The 20,674-nt window shown below is 37.8% G+C and overlaps 1 protein-coding gene across 2 annotated transcripts in view; it reads right to left on the minus strand.

Annotated features, from left to right (window-relative positions):
- Window positions 1-17,441, minus strand: part of LOC133663190 (general transcription factor IIF subunit 2-like) — a 60,649-nt gene extending 43,208 nt beyond the window's left edge. The window contains exons 1-6 of one of the 2 annotated variants that reach the window (XM_062067476.1): window positions 17,113-17,441; window positions 16,857-16,930; window positions 16,744-16,762; window positions 14,504-14,648; window positions 3,506-3,642; window positions 2,720-3,389 (exon numbers count right to left, since the gene is read on the minus strand). In XM_062067476.1, the coding sequence (XP_061923460.1) occupies window positions 3,108-3,389; window positions 3,506-3,642; window positions 14,504-14,648; window positions 16,744-16,762; window positions 16,857-16,930; window positions 17,113-17,178 (723 nt within the window). In that variant the 5' untranslated portion in view covers window positions 17,179-17,441 and the 3' untranslated portion in view covers window positions 2,720-3,107. Of the gene's footprint in view, window positions 1-2,719; window positions 3,390-3,505; window positions 3,643-14,503; window positions 14,649-16,743; window positions 16,763-16,856; window positions 16,931-17,112 lie in introns of those variants that run through there. The other variant, XM_062067475.1, reaches the window with a different exon arrangement.
- Between the last annotated feature and the right edge of the window lie 3,233 nt (window positions 17,442-20,674).

A 20,674-nucleotide genomic window follows, 5' to 3' on the forward strand; every position in this document is an offset into this window, starting at 1 on the left:
ACTGCTCCATAAAGCCCTCTAAAAATATATCCAAAATGTGCCAACAATATTGAATGTCAGCCAAGTATTAGCAATATTGTTATTATAAGCGCTACCGCAGAAAACTATTTTTTTTGCGGCGCCAAGGACCACTATTACATGTTGTGTAGAGCTGTGTTTTTCAACCACTGTGCCGCGGCACACTAGTGTGCGTTGTCTGGTGTACCGTGGGAAATTATGCAACTTCACCTAATTGGTCCAAATTGGTTGCAAATCAATAATTAAAATCTGCAAATAATGTGCCGTTGCTTAGTGTCTGTGCTGTGTAGAGCTCGGCGGGGTAACCATGGAATACTCCACGTCAGTAGGTGGCAGCAGGTAGTTAATTGCTTTGTAAAAGTTACAATGTGTCGGGTGAGACAAGGATTGTGATCCCAATATGCAGACCACAGCGGGAGGCAGTGTGCAGGTAAAAAGGTATGTAATGCTTATTCCAAAAATTAACAAAAGGGAAAGGAAAAGGCAATGGCTATGCAAAACGAAAGTGAAACTGAACTGGCTACAAAGTAAACAGAAACAGAATGCTGGACGACAGCAAAAACTTACGGCGTCCACAAAGTACATCCGTACATGACATGACAATCAACAATGTCCACACAAAGAAGGAGAGCAACAACTTAAATAGTCTTGCTTGCTAACAAAAAGCAGGTGCGGGGAATAGTGCTCAAAGGAAGACATGAAACTGCTACAGGAAAACACCAACAAAACAGGAAGGGCCACCAAAATAACAGCGCAAGACAAGAACTAAAGCACAGGAAAATACCAACAAACTCAAAATAAGGCACGACGACCTGGTGGAGTATAATTTTTTAACGTTTTCTGCTGTTGGTGTGCCTCCATATTTTTAAAGGAAAAAAATGTGCCTTGCCTCAAAACAGGTTGAAAAACACTGATGTAGACCACAAGGAAGTGTTTCACATGTCGAAAAAAAATTCATAATCACTCATTTAAGTCGTTATGTGAATCGGTGCCCTGTAGGACAGGCAGGTCCTGGTTCGTTCCAAAAAAGCACCGGCTTCGGTACCCATCCCAAACGACGTGTGATGCCAGCGAGCGAGAGTGTAGTTAGCTGTGTTAGCTCAGGGTAAACAGTCTCCTGTGTCGCATAAAGGCTCCATTATGCTACAGCATCAGCACCACACATGATCTAGTTGTGCTCGAGCATGAAACTTGCAATTCTCAGTCAAAACGAGAAGCCAAAAAGCAGGAGCTCAGGCAGTTAGTATGCCAATGCGGTCTTAACTCTGACATCTAAGCCTGAACTTGCTTCGACTGAGTATACACACATCTTATTCTAACAGTATTTGGAACTGCTTTCAGAGGCCATGGTAACAGCCCAGTCACATCTAAGACACAAGCAACACAATTTTGAATTACTGAGATATTGACAAATGGCACTTCCATTGAGAGTCTCTAATCAATGTGAATAAACGTTGTTGTCCTAATTGATTTATGGTGTCAATTTGACAATAACTCAAAAATGAATTGTCCCAGTACACAGATTGAATTTTAGGAAACAGACGACTCAAACATGAGAATGTTGGTGCAAACAATACAAAACCCTACAATTAGAGATCAGATGTCTACAATAAAATATAGAACGTCAATTAGATTTTAGAGGTTTACAATCAAATATAGAAAGTATACAAGCACAGAATAACTTTTGTGGTATCAGAACGTTTAAAGATAAAATGAAAATTCTCAGAGGAAAACAGCAGTTGAATGTCCTGCAAGAGGAGAATGCAGCATTGCGCCAACGGTTGAATGCCAAGCAACAAGATAACACCAATCTGGAAAATATCAAAGAGGAGATGGATCAGTATACATGACAATGATATCATTGCAGGGTTGCACATCACTCCCAGATCCTACGCCGTAGCAGTTGACAACAGAGGAGAACCAGATGAAATGAATGCCAATTCAACGGAGCAACAAGTGATCAACTTTCTGAAATCAAAGGATGTTGATGTCGACATTAACTCCCTCGACGCATGCATTCCACTGAATAGAAGAATTAACACCACCACGCCAATCATCATTGTGACGCTCGCTAAGAGGAAATCCAAAATGGCACTGCTGAAACAGGAAACAAGGCTGGAGGGTACAAATGTGTGCCTAAATAAGCGAAATAAAATGCTGAAATTAGAAAAAAACAAAAACACATTTTCAAGAAGCAGGGGGGAATTCAGGAAACTGAGCCCCAACTGCAAAATCTACAATAAGCTGAATGGAGGTTCAGAAGAAAGAACTTCTACTTGTTCTCAAAGATATCAAGGATGTGGACAAACATAAAAGTTCACAGCGCTTCGACGACAACAATAACGGAGTGACGGAAAACATACATCTACATGCAACATCAACACTACTGTGTTCCAAGGGACCATAGAACAAGACATGCATTCAGGAGCACATTCATCTAAACTCATAGACAATTATGAAGCAACACAAAAGATGGCTGAAAACTTCCACAACAGACCATGAAAGTCTGGAATTGGAGAATGATATAGATCCAGATACTATTGTTTCTCCCACATTAAAAAGAATTGTTATTATACAAATGAAAAATATAACATTAAATCTGACAACAAATTGTCTATTAATTTTAGAAGTAGAAGCTTATATGCAAAATACAACAACATAAAGCATATTTTGGAACAATTCAACAAACCCTTCAAAGCCATCTCAGAAACAAGGACAGATGTTGAAAAAGTAATAGATTTTGAATAGATTATGGAAGGATATGAACTAAATTACATCTGCTGCCTTCCTGGATTTTACTGCAAGTGCCCCCAAGTCATGCTCCCCCACCATGAAGATTTTGTTGGATGGTGAATGTGATGAGGTCACCTGCGCTGTTTGTTCAAACTCTGAAAAAGAAGCAGTTAAGCTCCTTCGCCAGCACAGCACTGAAAGTCACGGCGTTTGTTGAGGGTTTATAGTTCGTCATGGTTTGCACTCCCTGCCTCAGGTTGTTTCTGTGGAGGAGGTCTTCAATTTTATATCTAAAGTGCAGTTTGGCCTGTTTTACACCCCTCTTCAGGTTTTCCCCGGCAGCATTGTTAAAGGTCCTAAGGCCATGTTCCTAGAAGCATCCAGGGTTTTTGGTTTGCATGAGCGCGGATGCGCTTGTTGATGATGACCTTGTCTGTGCGGTGCTTGATGTAGCGGAGTACAGATGCAGTGTACTCCTCCAGGTCCTCAGAGTTGAATCTTATTATTATTACCACCCGTAGTACATTGCAAATGCTTTTGGGAGTCTGGAGAACTGCTGATTTTAAGTCTACAGTACGTGATTGAAGTCCTCCGCATTTCCATTGTGTACTGCCTCTGGATAGTTGTTCAGCTGGGAGCTAATGGCGCAGTGCAACAGGCGGGGGACAGAGTTTACTTTAGCATCAGGGGCTATGTAAACTGCCGCAATCAAAACAGCTGAAGAACACTCTACTATAAATGCAAAGACCCCCACCTTTTTGTTCTTGTTTCGATCAAGGCTGCGGCCTGCCAACTCCATTGCTGCATCAGTAATTCCTGCATGAAGCCATGACTGCGTGATGATCAAAACTATGTAGTCTATGTAGTCTGAATCGAAGGAGATCTGGTCGCCTGTGTGATGATAGATTAAAAAAAATCATACAAAAAAACGAATACCTCTGAGCTACAGCATATGTACGTGTTGCCATCTTTTAGTTAATATAGCCACTGCTGTGATAACTTTTAAGTTTGATAAGTTCTTGCAAAAAGTCATACCAAGTAGAGTTGTAGTTGTAAACATGTCCGTAGTAGTTTGAAGTTAATTGGCCTCATGCGACTGACTGCATGCCACACTTTCTGCATTCTAAAAGAAATTATTTGCACAGACGGACGCAGAGTGGTTGTCACTGAGACTGTAAAGCATGAAAATGTCAAAGAAGAACTCATCGACAGTGAAGCAAATATAGCTTGGTATCCTGTCATTGTGCCGTTAGTCCTCCTACTCACACATTATCATATTTGCAGTAGATGTAATGTGCATGTGAAAGGATGAGCTATGGCCCAATGCCATCATCTACACAGTAATCACATATTCAATGATGACACTGGTGGTGTATGCGTGCAGTCCTCTGGAGAGCCTTAAAAACCAAACCGTCAAAGTTTATGTTATATTGTTGACATTTGTGCATAATTTTAAATATCCTGCGAGGACATAATTTTACATTAAAAAAGCTTATTGTAGTTGCATATACATTTTAGATATTATAAAAACACATTCACGGGTGGATGTAAACTTAACGATTTAAGTTTTTTCCTACTAATACCCCAAAGTAACAGAGCAATTCAGTACATCTGGCTTTCTGTTCTCTCCACTCTTGTGTGGCAACCAAGCCTGTTGCTTAGCAACTTCTTGATCAATAACTGCTCCTTGCCAGAACAAAGCAGAACAGCTAGAGAGGAAACAATAAAGTATAATTTAGCTGGCAGCGTTACAGAACAAAAGCCAAGTCATAGACCATTCATGTATCCATCAGTGACTGCTGGTTGCCATGAGCAACCTCTCGCCATTGTTGCCTCACTGGAAAATGACATGGGAGGTTGAATGCAGAGGAGTGTGTGTAAAATGTGGGAATTCATGGGTTTGATTCATCGAACATAATGTTGACTGAATACTTGAGATGCTTTAGAAATTCAAGGAATTGAACTCTTGTTGATGATACAGTGGCAACATCAGCCTAAAAATCATTCTTAGGGCTTCAAAAAGCACTCCATAAGGCAGAAGTTAGTATCATAACTTTTATCAAGTCAGTGTTTTAACCAGTAAATATTACACACGCAGTGCCTGATCTACCAAGATCCAAATACCACATGCCAAACAGTGTGCAAACAATACAATTGCATGTACTTTTAGTGGGCGTGTTGCCTGTGATCTACCAAGACTGTGTGTACAATTGATAAATGGTGCAGACCGGCTAATTTAAATAAGGTTTTTACAGCAATGACACAGCTTTCACCATGGAGACACTCATTTACAGAACATTCATGTTATGCTCTTTTACCTGTGGCGTTTTGCGGCGTTTTCTAAGATGCAGCAAACCGGCATGTTCCACTTTTTTGGGCATTTTAGAAGAAGTACTGCAGTGCGATCTACAGTAAACCCACTTTTTTACCACGCTGAAGTTGCTCTCATGGAAGATGCTGGCACTAACTGTCAGCGGTTGTTTTTACGGTGTATTGCTGTAAATTGAAAAAGGGTACCAGTTTTTTTACGGTGAAAAAATGGCGGGTCAGTTCAGAAATGTACAGTAAAAAACAGTGCAACTGCTTTTCCATTTACAATAATATGCTGTATAAATAAACAAAAAAACACCATACATTTTACGTTAATTTTACCATAAAATATAATGTCATTTTTACAGTGTATAGTTTGATGTTTGAAACCATAAGTCAAGCAGATATTTTTTTTTACACGTTTAGAATGTATGGTAATATGTGTGTTGCATTATTAGATGATATTAAAGTTTAAAACAGGGGTTCTTAATCTTTTAGACTTCGGGCCCAACATTTCCACTACGGAATGGCCCGGAACCCACTCAAATATTAACATTGAATGAGTAAGTTTACTCTTGACTTGAATCGTATTTAATAATTATACTTAACATACTTAGTTAAAATTGATAGACCTTGTCAAATGATATGAAAGCATGTGTTAACTACAAATATTATTCTCAAGCTTAGTTCAGGCTGATTACAAAATAAGTACCAATCAAATATACTGTAAAAGAAGGAACTCAAAAACCGATTAAACAAATTTAAATACAATTACGCAGTGCTACAATAAATAAATTCTAACTAAATTAATAATAAGATTAATGTTTTTTTAATAAACGTCAATAAAATCCATGTGCAAATGACAATACAGTTTTACTACTTTAGTCATATTTTTTGCGCTTAAGGTAGCAGTATAGTGTAAAAACAAGTTGACTTTATATGCTTAATTGTGTTTCATGGTATCCATTAAACATACAATTGTATTTACAATCTGCAAAGTATGTGAAAATACAGTCTAAACATCACAAAATGCCACAAATTCAGTCAGCCATTTTGAATATTCCGCACCGAATATCTTCGGCAATTACCATAGAGTCTATGTCACGATAGGAATATTTCTGCACTCTGACCATACCATCAGATCAGATCATACTGGAAACACCAAACATTGGAAAGAGATGCTGTTTTTTCACAATTCTTATGTAAGACAAGAATAAATAAATGATAAATGGGTTATACTTGTATAGCGCTTTTCTACCTTCAAGGTACTCAAAGCGCTTTGACAGTATTTCCACATTCACACACACATTCACACACTGATGGCGGGAGCTGCCATGCAAGGCGCTAACCAGCAGCCATCAGGAGCAAGGGTGAAGTGTCTTGCCCAAGGACACAACGGACGTGACTAGGATGGTAGAAGGTGGGGATTGAACCCCAGTAACCAGCAACCCTCCGATTGCTGACACAGCCACTCTACCAACTTCGCCACGCCGTCCCCAACACATATGCTTCGCTTTTTTATGCATTCGAAATCGTAAATAAATAGCAAACTATTGAGTCAAGAGATCGAGGTTCTTCTGTTGCGCCCATTACACTCTAAAAACATCCAGAAACGCCAACAATACTCGATTTACATGCAGTGACATGAAAATTAACCAAATGTGAGTGATATTGTTATTATAAGCGCCAACGCAGACAGCCTATTTTAGCGGCGCATTGATAGCAGTGAGCTAACGTTAGCTTACACTGCTATTGTTGACACACTGAGCCGGCTTCTGCTTGGTCTCGCTAAAAGTACATTATAGATTATAATTCATGCATCTCTCACCTGCTAGTAGACAAATGTGGCCATGGACCGACAGGCTTGTCCACTTTCACGTCCCCGAGATGGCAAAAAAGACACAAAAAGAAGCTTTTTGTTCAACATTTTTTTAACCCTTCGTGAGGATTGCCATTGAATCTTCATCTGAACGGGACTATGTAAGCGTCCAGTCGGTCAGCATCCCAGCAAGAGAAATATAAGGTCCTGGATCATAATTTTCCCTAAGTAATCGTCGTTGGCTTCCACAAAGTCTGCTTGATTAGCATTGTTGTTGATGGGGAAGGGATCTATGGTTCTTAACTCTACGTCACGCATCATGTGACTGGCTTGGGAACCTCAGATTAATAATAATAATAATTAGATTGTATTTGTAAAAAGCGCTTTATATTGAGCAAACAACCTCAAAGTGCTACAGTGTATTAAAAAAATTAATTAAAAAATAAAAAGATAATAAAAATAAATAAAAACTAGAACAGCCTAATAGCTGTTCTAGTTTTATAGATTGATACTATTTTGATCATATCCGTTTATATACAAACTTTGGAAGTCTTTTGGTGTCATATATATATATATATATATATATATATATATATATATATATATATATATATATATATATATATATATATATATATGATAATAGCTTCAGTATTGAGGCAACTTGTTTTTCCACTCTACTAGTAGTTTAAGAAACTTCTCTATGACTCTGGCTCCAGACTTCTTCTGTTTGATTGAGATCGTCATTACTACCACAAGTGATGAAAAAGTGTATTACAACCAAGTACGGCTGCGGCTTATACGGACCACAGCTGAGAAACAGAAATAGTTTTTGGCGTCCCTCTAGTGTGCGCCCGTGTCTCAGCAATTGGTTTAAAAGACATGTGATTGTATGTAGTACATGTATTTTTTTCTGTCAAAATGCAAACAAATATATTTAGTAAGAAAATAAAAAGTACTTTATTGATGCATATTATTTAGAAGATTTTGCGGAACTTATAAAATTATGAGGCGGGCAGTATCTGGACCGCGGGGCCTTGAATTTGGCAGCTGGGATGTAGACCCTTAAAAAGACATTCACAAACACATTCCTAGAGAAAAGGTAGGGCAACAAAAAACAGAGTATGCCGTAATTAAGCTGCAATTTTAAAAAAAATGTATTAATCAATACAATACTCTGCCTCCACATTAATGAAGCATTGTAAGAAAAAAGTAAGCCAAACACGAGGAGAAAGCCATTATCGCATGTAGGTGGTATTAATGTCGAATGCAAGAGTGGGAGCGTTTAAAGTGCTTGAGAGTGGTGAAAGCATAAATCTTGTGGTGTGGGGGCTCTGATAAAAGCTTCATTTCAATTTTGTGTGCACAAATTACCATTAGGCAACTGGTTTGTTGTCTTGAAACTATCAGCTGTGTGCATATTTCACTTTAAACATGCACATATTGCTCAGTTATTTGTGTTATTAATAGTGGACTCGCTCAATGTTTCTATTTGGTTGTGCAGATTTATTTCTAGACTGTACCGTTACATATGCCATATTTCTACTGCGCTCAGCACAGCTTTACTTGCATTAGTTTTCTACTGTGCAACAAAGACCACAATGAATGCATTAGTGGAAGAGAGAAATCCTGACAAAGACCAACAGAGGAGAAAAAGAGGCTTTGGCATATAACTTCCCCATTGTGGGATCAATAAAGTCTATCCTATTCTAATATTCTGCAACATCATCGCAAGAGGCTAAGCAGGTAAAAATGTGTCTAGCAAAGTGTTTGCTCAAATGTTCCAGGACATTATAGCAGTTTCTTTACAGTGTTCATTAAGTTTTTAACCTTAGTCAGACTGTCATATATACTAGAGATCGACCAATATGTTTTTTTCAGGGCCCACACCAATTATTATTCGTCAAGGAGGCTGATAACCAATATTAATTTGCAGTAAAAGTTATATAAACATGAAAAGTATGTGTGAGTAAACAGCTGAACGAGGCTTTAAGTTGTCTTTTTATTCAAAAAACGGACAATGTTTTATGCGGCACTAATGTTGTGGTTAATTTAGCAATACAAAAACTTGAGGGAATTTCATAAACACCTTTATTATATGTGTTAAAGAGTAACATCAACATTTGCATTTCAAAATATAATAAACCTGGGAAAATTTGTAAAAAATATGGGATTTCGCTAAATCGCAATAATTGCCATCTTTTCAATTTCATACAATTGTTTATAAGAGTTTATGGATTTAATACATAGTAAGGTTTCCTCGTGAAGAACCCTGCAATATTGCGAACATTAAAGGGGGAACTTTTTTTGGAATGTTGCCTAGCTTTCACAATCATGAGAAACAAGAAAACATGTCTTTTTTTTTTAGGATTTTAAAGATAAAAAACGCTTGGCAGATGCGGCTAATGGGAGTCACCGTTATAGCCTTCAAAGCCCTCCATCAACGTTTTATATACACACTGTAAATATATATATACACTACCGTTCAAAAGTTTGGGGTCACCCAAACAATTTTGTGGAATAGCCTTCATTTCTAAGAACAAGAATAGACTGTCGAGTTTCAGATGAAAGTTCTCTTTTTCTGGCCATTTTGAGCGTTTAATTGACCCCACAAATGTGATGCTCCAGAAACTCAATCTGCTCAAAGGAAGGCCCGTTTTGTAGCTTCTGTAACGAGCTAAACTGTTTTCAGATGTGTGAACATGATTGCACAAGGGTTTTCTAATCATCAATTAGCCTTCTGAGCCAATGAGCAAACACATTGTACCATTAGAACACTGGAGTGATAGTTGCTGGAAATGGGCCTCTATACACTTATGTAGATATTGCACCAAAAACCAGACATTTGCAGCTAGAATAGTCATTTACCACATTAGCAATGTATAGAGTGTATTTCTTTAAAGTTAAGACTAGTTTAAAGTTATCTTCATTGAAAAGTACAGTGCTTTTCCTTCAAAAATAAGGACATTTCAATGTGACCCCAAACTTTTGAACGGTAGTGTATATATATATATAATGTAGTAACAGACACCTTCATAACAATATGTACAATATACACACTGCAAGTATAATGTGTATATATATATATATATATATATATATATATATATATATATATATATATATATATATATATAGACACCTTCATTTATGTAATATGTACAATATCTACCGGATTTTGGTCATTTTAATCATTGCGAGAACTAATATCTTGGCGCATTGATATTTTTTTGTTTCAAAACGGGACCAGGAAGATGCCATGACAGAAGGACAAAAACTGGATTACCGAGCAAAAATTAGAGGTTTTGATAGGTAAGTAGAAGAGAGTACTGTAGGCGACCAGCACAGCAGGAGGAAGAGAAAGGGGGTGTTGCCGCGTGAGTGTCGCGGTGGACGCAGCTGAGCAGACCGGAAAATAATTGTCACAAGAACTCAAATAAATGCCCTGTCAGATATCAGAACATATTTGTGGAGAATTATTACCAAAGAGTAATTTTTATTCTTAGATTTTATTTTTTAAATAGGGAACTCTTCTCAGAAAGGTGAAAAGACCTTATGCAGTGGGTATTACTATCTACTTCACTGATTAGGTTTCTAATACTAAAATATCAAAGCTAAATTTCCAAATATCAGCGCTGATATCCGGTTGTTCTCTAATATTTACATTTCTTTGTGGATTGAAAAGATTTAGGGAAGAACACATAATGGGTGGGATGGTGAAGGAACACTATCATGATCATTAATTACAATGAGATTAAGAAATTATCAAATCATCTACTATTAGACTGGGGAATGTTTTAGTGGAATCCAAAGCTGTGTAGTTTGTGTCCAGGTTTACTTTTAAAGCTTGAAATTATTGAACAATAGTCAGTGTTTGAAAATCCTGAAGGCTGCGCAGGAACAGATGTTTAAAGTATGTTGCATCAACACTACCAAAGCAGTGTCATGGATGAGGACTGATCTTTAGAGCAAATGGAGAACATTACTACTAGGGAAAATAAAATGTTTTTTTAGAGCGAAAGAAGATAATTCAATAGAGAAAATATTTGGCCTGCACATGTTTTGTCCCAGTGCTCTGCTGCCTAATGAGGAAATTATAGTTTTCCTGTTCCGGTCAGTTCATTTAAATCCATCTGCTTGTTGACTCACGAGGAAACGGCTACGGTTTTATGTTGTATATTTTCTAGAAGCCCACTCTAATAGGATTTGATTCCAGAACAATCCTATGGTTACTTCACTAATCTTTGTAAGTGTATGAACAGGTTTAATGAAGACACAGAACATGACTACACAAGCACTGTATGACTACAGCATATCTCTTAAAGGTGTCATCTCAGGGCATTCAATCGATCGCAACTGGACTGTTTGGCTTGTCTTAGAAGACGTTTCGCTGCTCATCTCAGTAGGCTTCATCAGTTCGTGCTCATAGACTTAAATTGGTCAGATCCGTCCAGTTGCTGGTGCCAAAACCCCAAATATTTATACTCCAAAAATCAGGAGGGTGTGCCTGGGCAAGGATGGTTTCGCCCTATAGTAGTGAGAAAAACAACTGTTTTGATGCAAACGAGCAATCCTAACTGTCAACGTTGAAGTGTAATTTCTCCTCGTTAGCATTGAGGTATTGTGTGGCAGAACCATCGCTGTGGATCGACTACTACCAGTCCAAAATGGTCAGAATCCCCCACGTAAGCCTTCCATTCAGTTGTAAACAAATGGCAAAAATGTCAATTTGGTCACCTTCTCTGACCAGACTGTTTCTAACTCCTGTTATTTGTTGGAGGCTAAATTGCAGTCTTTTATGAATGGTTGAAAGGACAGTGTTGTATGTGGGAGACAGGTGGTGTCACAGACCACCTCTGTTCAGGGATGGTGTGTGTACATTCAGAAGTGATCAAACATTAAGCGGCTCATTAATGTACCAAAGTTATCTGCAGACAAACGTCACAATATAGTTCAGGGTTTGGGCGTGGTCAATATGACAATCACATTTGCTATGATGCAAATATTTTCTTTAAAAAAAAGGCAAACAAAATGTTTACTTACATTTAAAACAAATATGTTATAGTATTAACATATATTTTATTCTTACATAACATCGTTTTGCTACATTTTTCAATCATTGCTGGTTATTATACAATGTACTTTGATGAGATTTTGCTTTGTAGAGATTTCTCAAATCCTTTTAGTCACTCTCTATCAAAAACGACTGGCAACAAATCTAGCATCTATTTCTGGTGTTATTGTAGACTGTACTCTGTTTAGAGATTGTTTACTTCTGTCGCTCCATGTCCGCGACGAAAAAGCGACTAGAGGTGCAAAGAGTTTGGCGTCACACTTGCTTCGCGCTGCTGGGAGCCTTCCTCTCCTCAAAAGCAGTCACTGCTCTTTTAAATTTTGAAGTTCGCTGTCTGCGGGTATATCTCGGATAAAATACGCAATTTTTTTGCGGCCAAGTTTTCTGTGAATTACTAGTCAATAGTGTGCAAATAATAAACTATATATATCCATTCATACTGTAACTACCTGCTGGTGTTAATGTGTATGTTAGTGTGTTATGATAGTAATTTTTCCCATGGTCTGTGAACACACCGTGTCGGCGGAGAATGAGGAGGAGGTTGTGTGTCTTGGAGTGAAACACGGAGGCAGATGTGTGTGCAGTGAGGAAATACTTGTTGGAACTGGGCCCAATAGCATAAAATTGGCAATAAAAGATAAAAGAAAAAGAGCATCTGACTTTGTGTGTCTTCTTCTGGACGCTACAATAAATTATATTACTTTAATTTATTAGGTGTGGCGGCTAATATGTTACCATGGTGCACCGCCACAATCAAATACATTAAGGGAAAACCTTGCATGGCATCTTTTCTCATGCTGTGATTCAAATTCCGGCAAGTCTTTCTGGCTCAGAAAGTGGTATTGGCGCATTAGACTGCCAGCAAACATAAATCAGAAGCCCCTCAGAGTTTTCCATACATTTCACGGTGCATTTCCCACTATGTAAATATATTTTTTTTCCAAATATACCCTGCCTCAGATTATAATCCCCTCAGCTTTGAAGGCAGAAAGGAAATGTCAACACAAGCATGGAGACACTCAATGTAAACAAAATATTAAAATCACACTGAACACTTAACAATAGCCTCTTAAAATGAAGGCGCAAAAATAGAAAAAAAAAATTGCGCAAAGTGTGAAAATGTAAATACTAGGGCTGTGAATCTTTGAGTACCACACGATTCGATTCAATTCTTGGGGGTAACGATTCAATTCAGAATCAATTCTCAATTCAAAATGAATACTTTTTAAAGAAAGTATTCAATTTCTATGACCAACTACAATCCTCCATAAAATAGATGAACAGTTGTGATACATTTCTATATTACTTAAAAAAAAAACGCTTCCCAAACATTTAATAAAGTCAAATACAAATAAGGCAACAACAAAAGAAGTATCCAACACTTCTCTTTTCTAAAGTAAATCTGTACAGCAGCTATGATCATCTACATCGGGGTGCCCTTTATGTCGATTGCGAGTTACCGGTCGATGGTGGAGGGTGTGTCAGTCCATCATCATCCAAGCATTAAAAAAATAGATCTAAAAATTAGCGATCATCAATCTTCACTAAGATGTCACGACATGTCTTATTCCGCTTATCCGAGGTCGGGTCGTGGGGGCAGAAACCTAAAAGCAGGGAAGCCTAGACTTCCTCAACCACTTCGTCCAGCTCCTGTCGGGGGATCCCGAGGCTTTCCCAGGCCAGCTGGGAGACATAGTCTCCCCAACCTGTCCTGGGTCTTCCCTGTGGCCTCCTACCAGTCGGACATGCCCTAAACACCTACCCGGGGAGGCGTCTGCGGGGCATCCTGACTCCGAACCACCTCATTTCATTTCGTAAAATCTAATTTCGGCCGCTTGTACCCATGATCTTGTCCTTTGGTCATAACCCAAAGCTCATGACCGTAAGTGAGGATGGAAACCTAGATCAACCGGTAAATTGAGAGTTGAGCCGGAACGACGGACCGATGCAGGGTAAGCATCACTGCAGACGCCGCACCGCACACTCTAATCTCACGATCCACTCTTCCCTCACTCGTGAACAAGACTCCGCGAGGTACTAGAAATCCTCCACTTGGGGCAAGATCTCCTCCCCAACCCGGAGATGCCACTCCCCCCCTTTTCCATGCGAGAACCATGGACTTGGATTTGGAGGTGCTGATTCCCTCTGATTTGACTTCAGTTGGGAACATTGATTTGAGATAAGAGTATATTGGGTTACGAGCTCAGTCACGGAACCAAATAAACTCGCCAACAGAGTATGCGATTCTGAAAAAAGTTAAACCATGTCTGAAGATGCCAGAAAAAAACACAACATACGGAGTGGGTACTTTGTATAATTTTGGATACATAAACTACCACAGTACTGAAGATGCCAGAAAATTTCGCAACATACGGAGTGGATACTTTGTATAGTTTTGGATACATAAACTACCACAGTACTGAAGATGCCAGAAAAAAATGCAACATACGGAGTGGGTACTTTGTATAGTTTTGGATACATAAACTACCACAGTCATACTTCATCACGGTCCCGTTACTGCAAAATAAAACTGTCCTCAATACGCTTACCTTGGTCACCCTGGCTGAAGACGGCCATGGTTTGCCCACCCACTGAGTTCATGGTGAAGGGATGATCCCTGGGGACCTGCACAGGTGCATCCTTCTCCCCAACCGCACCCAAGGTTGTCAGCTCCTCGTTCAGGCTGAAACAAACCTGAACAAAAAAAAAAGGCCTAATTTTAAATATGTGAATGATAGATGTGAGAATAAAGAAAGAGCCATACAAATGTGTCAATGTGTAGGAATTTCAAAGAGTCCAAACTCATCTTGAAATGTCTTGCAAAGATGTAGGTAGATTAGGTCAGCGTTTCTTAACCATGAGCGCCCCCTAGAGGGCCACCAAAAAGTATCTGTTTCTCAGCTGTGGCCCGTTTGAGCCGCAGAGCTGCTGAGTTGTAATACACCTTTCCACCACACGTGGCAGTAATGACAATATCAAACAAACAGAAGTCAGGAGACGAAGTCCTATAGAACAGTGGTCCCCAACTTTTTTGTAACTGCGGACCGGTCAACGCTTGAAAATGTGTCCCGCGGACCGGTGGGGGTGGGGGGGCGGAGGGTGTATGGTATTTTTTTTTTTTTTGGTCAGAAAAAATACAATTGTGTGCTTACGGACTGTATCCCTGCAGACTGTATTGATATATATTGATATATAATGTAGGAACCAGAAATAATAACAGAAAGAAACAACCCTTTTGTGCGAATGAGTGTGAATGGGGGAGGTTTTTTTTGGGGGTTGGTGCACTAATTGTAAGTGTATCTTGTGTTTTTTATGTTGATTTAATAAAAAAATAATAAAATAAAATAAATTATATATATATATATAATATATATATATATATATATTTTTATTTTTTTTTAATTAAATCAACATAAAAAACACAAGATACACTTACAATTAGTGCACCAACCCAAAAAAAACCTCCCTCCCCTCATTCACACTCATTTATGTATGTGTATATATAAATATATATATCATTTATGTATGTGTATATATAAATATATATATATATATATATATATATACACATAAATGAGTGTGAATGAGGGGAGGGAGGTTTTTTTTGGGTTGGTGCACTAATTGTAAGTGTATCTTGTGTTTTTTATGTTGATTTAATAAAAAAATTTAAAAAAAAAAATTATATATATATATATATATATATATATATATATATATATATATATATATATATATATATATAATTATTTATTTTATTTCTTGTGCGGCCCGGTACCAATCGATCCACGGACCGGTACTGGGCCGCGGCCCGGTGGTTGGGGAACCCTGCTATAGAACAGTGGTCCCCAACCTTTTTGTAACTGCGAACTGGTCAACGCTTGAAAATTTGTCCCACGGACCGGAGGGGGGTATGGTATATATATATATATATATATATATATTTTTTTTTTGTCATAAAAAAATACAATCATGTGTGCTTGTGGACTGTATCCCTGCAGACTGTATTGATCTATATTGATATATAATGTAGGAACCAGAAATAATAACAGAAAGAAACAACCCTTCTGTGTGAATGAGTGTAAATGGGGGAGGGAGGTTTTTTGGGTTGGTGCACTAATTGTAAGTGTATCCTGTGTTTTTTATGTTGATTTAATAATAAATTAATATAAAAAATGTTATTTTTATTTTTTTCTTGTGCGGCTCGGTAACAATCGATTTACGGACCGGTACCAGGCTGTGGCCCGGTGGTTGGGGACCACTGCTATAGAAGTTTAAGCACAAAAATTAAGACTAAAATGGTGAAAATGCATTTTTATTTGAACTTTAATTTCTTTTTCTTTTTTTAGTAGCATTCATTACTAATTTAGTTTTATTTTAGCACAACTTAATTGTGTGTAACATTTTTATTATCAGTTATTTGAGTTCCTTCTTACAGTATGCAGTATATTTGGTTAGTATTTATTTTTATAATTAGCCTGACCTAAATAAATAATCTTTGTGATTAACACATGCTTTTTTATCATTTGACAACATTGTAAACTGTAGGTTGGATATACATATTGAATATTATTAAAATGAAACGTTGATTAGTAATTCAGTGTTAATATTTGTAAACTGTAGGTTAGATACAATTATTGAATATGATTAAAATAAAAAGTAAGATTAGTCATTCAGTATTAATATTTGAGTGGGCCCCAGGCTCGTCTGCAGTGGAAAAGTTGGGCCCCAAAAACAACAACTACGATGCACTTTGAATTAAGTGGCAATAATATTTTAAAAGGTTGCTCACCTTAGTTTTGCCTTGCTTCCTAGGAGGTGGAAAATGAGACAAGACATGATGTCAATGATGCACAATAACATTTGTCATACAAATAATTCATATATCAGCAATGTTATACATACTTTCCTATGGTAATCTTCCCCACTTCTCCATTCTCTGTCGCTTTGTCCCATTGTTGAGCCAAATATTTGGGAACCTGGCGAAAAGGAGTTTATTGCTATTTTTAAAAATAAATACAAACATTCAATACGCAATTTCATTCGTTAAAAAAAATAAACAATAGTGAGCTAATTGAGCCACTTGTTGCTAACAGTTAGCTAGTGCTAGCGTGTGAACAAGACTCAAGTCATTTGGATCTTTTTTTCGACGCAAACGAACCTTGACGAGCCACACACCATTGCTTTGCTTCGCTCCAGCGAGATTAACCTCGCCCTTTTCCGACATATTTACCAAAGTTTAGCAACAATTCGGCAGAAGAAACATGAACCGCACAGGTGAATTTTAAATGCCTCCGATTGAGGTAAAGTTTGTACAGCCGGAAGTTTAACGCTTCGCTTATCCGGTTTTTATTTCAAAATAAAAGGTCGGCGTTCACATTCTGCGGCTGACAAGCGAGACGAGACAGAGGCGAGGGCGCCGTATGTAATTTGTACACTTGCTTAAAGCGCATTTATTGAAATACTACATCATTTTTGAAAGATGAAAAACCGGAAGACAAGGACATATACACATGGCTTGTCTTAAAGGCAATTAGTTGTAGCTTTATGATGATGATGATCATCACTAAATATATAAAGCTGCACTGTACAGTACAAACGAGTGCGACATTATCATGGAAAAAGCCAAAAACGTTTACACACAACAAGCAACAGCTGTTTTTACTTAACATTTAAAAAAAAAAACGTTTTTCCTTTAAACACAAACACTGTAATGTAAACAAAATAAATGTAAAAAGAAAATAACTGTGTGTGTGTCCGAAAAGGAGCAAGAAGAAGCAAAAGCTTTGAATGTCCTGCCCCATGAATCAGATACAATCATTTGATTCTTCATCAGCAGCAGACTAAATTATATTGAACAGAGATTTAGCATCACCCTGTGGTTTAATCCTGCACAGCATACTTTGTTGTACTCTGATATAAACATTATTTTAATACTATTTTGAAACTGGATCCCCTGGAATATTAATTTAGCCAATTTCTGAGGTGATTGCTATACAATTTAACTCATAGGATCACATGTCTTAGTGATATTACAATATGGATTGTGATAGAATAGTGAGTATACATATTGTAGTCTATCAGCAGGCACAAGACGTTGATATAAAGTTGATTTTACATACATGTCCGTTAAAAACAAACCTTTGAAACAACTTTGCAAAATAGTTGTATTGGAAAGTGAGACAACATTGATGTCCAACGTTGGATCCACGTTGTTGATTGAAAAATTACCAAATTTCAATGGTCAAATCAACGTCAGACCCCGTCATTGAATAACAGGGTTTCCCACACATTCATTTATTTGTGGCGGCCCGCCACAAAAGAATTACGTCCGCCACAAATTAAAAAATTTTTTTTTTTAAATTAAAAAATTAAATACAATTTTTTTTTTTTTTGTGTCCTCTCCAGCTTCTCAGGCAAATCATATAGTTGATGTAGATGCCCATATCGGCTGTTCAGATTTACTTAACAAAAGAGAAGTGTAGGATACTTCTCTTGTTGCCTTATTTGTATTTGACTTTATTAAATGTATTTATATTAGAAACACAACATGTGTATATAACAAAGGGTGCTTAGTCTGCAGGCAGTAGGAAACACATGGTTAAGTGTAGGGAGTAAAACTGATGGCAGTCTAAAGATCAAGATTTTTGGAGCTCTTTGTTCAGTGGATCAGATGTTTGATGAAGCTCTGTGTCTATCTACCACCACTACTGTTTTCTGTTTATTTGTTACTGACTGTGGCAGGACACCTCTGCCTCTGTTTCACTTTATGTTGCTGGTAAATAATATGGTATCAGTGAATAACTTATTGTTCAAATCTGTAAATAAATATGTACATAATGTGTTGTAATTACATTGTAAAATGGATGGATGGATGGACGTTTAAAACAAAACTGTTATTATTAATTAGTAAGTATACATTTTTGAGCCTTTTTAGAGAAAATCAAATCATTGTAGTAAATTATGCAAATTACTCGATGATGTCATGATGACCACGCCCATAGCCACGCCCCCACCGCCACAGGTATCTTGGCAGTTTATGGGAAACACTGAATAAACGTCAAAAAGCATGTTGTTTTAACGTTGTATTTGTGTTGTTGAACATTGGTTAGAAACTGACCACATTTCAATGGTCAAATCAACGTCAGAACACAACATAGAATAAACATCGTCAAAAAAGCATGTTGTTTCAACTTTGTATTTGTGTTGTAGAATATTGGTTGGGAAATTACCAGAATTCAAAGGTCAAATCAACGTCAGAACCCAACATTGATTAAACGTCGTCAAAAAGCATGTTGTTTCAACGTTGTGTTTGTGTTGTAGAATATTGGTTAGAAAATGACCAAAATTCAAAGGTCAAATCAACGTCAGAACCTGACATTGAATAAATGTCGTCAAAAAGCATTTTGTGTCATAATTGTATTTGTGTTGTAGAATATTGGTTGGGAAATGACCAAAATTCAATGGTCAAATCAACGTCAGAACCCAACTTTGATTAAACGTCATCAAAAAGCATGTTGTTTCAACGTTACGTTTGAGTTGCTTAACGTCAGGACCAGTGTTGGGACTAACGCGTTACTAAGTAACGCGTTACTGTAACGCCGTTAGTTTCGGCGGTAACTAGTAATCTAACGCGTTATTTTGTTTATATACAGTAACTCAGTGCGCCTCCTACCAGTCGTGATGCGTTACTGCGTTATTTTACGTTATTTTTATGTAGTATCGGCTAGAAACTGAAGATCTGAGTGTGTTTTATTGGAGCGCTCCGGTGGAAAAGAAGAGGCGTGCTTTCCCCCACCCACAGAAAGCACGCCTCCCCGCAGGGGAGACGTTCCTCCAGAGCCGTACTTCGGGTCTAACAACCTTCACTTTACCCGGAAGAGGGTCTTTACAGCTGAGGGTGAATGACGAGCCCGGCGGTTTGTTGCAACTTTGTGACTTTATTGCACGCAGCCATCCACCAAGCTAGAGCACCTACACGCACTCACTGTCGCCGCTCCCTCACCTCTCTCGCCCACTCACTCACTGACGTCACTCACCTCTCATGCTGTCATATCTTAAAGGGCCACACACACACACACACACACACACACACACACACACACACACACACACACACACACACATACGCTACTCTCATAACAACTAACAAGACATCATGGCGAAGCCAGAAGTCGAGTTTTTTAACATGGAGACATTCTCAATACTTTTCTTTTGTCGAGCACAAAGCAAATAACATTTTAGTTAAACGTAAGTTGTGTCTTGGATCAAAGATCCTATCTACTTAGAGTTAAAGTGCCATTATGTTGCAGCTATTTAAAATAGTTTTGTCAATTTTTTCTGGCCTGAAATAAATTGGCCCTTTGAAACATATCTTTGTCTTTGTGTGTTGTACGTAGACCACATTGTTTGTGTGTTGTACGTAGACCACATTGTTTGTGTGTTGTATGTAGACCACATTGTTTGTGTGTTGTATGTAGACCACATTGTTTGTGTGTTGTATGTAGACCACATTGCTTTCTGAGTTCAGTGATGCAAATGCATGTCAAGTTGATCAACAGATTGTATTATTCTCCAGTGCAATAACAGTACTGAAATGAAGGCTAAAAGGGCATTAATGGGAGCCTTAAAAAAAAAGGGGGGGGGGGGGGGGAATAAGTAACTAAATAGTTACTTTTCACAGTAACGCATTACTTTTTGGTGTAAGTAACTGAGTTAGTAAC

The sequence above is a fragment of the Entelurus aequoreus genome, linkage group LG13 (genome assembly GCF_033978785.1).
Source record: "Entelurus aequoreus isolate RoL-2023_Sb linkage group LG13, RoL_Eaeq_v1.1, whole genome shotgun sequence".
Classification (NCBI taxonomy): Eukaryota; Metazoa; Chordata; class Actinopteri; order Syngnathiformes; family Syngnathidae; genus Entelurus; species Entelurus aequoreus.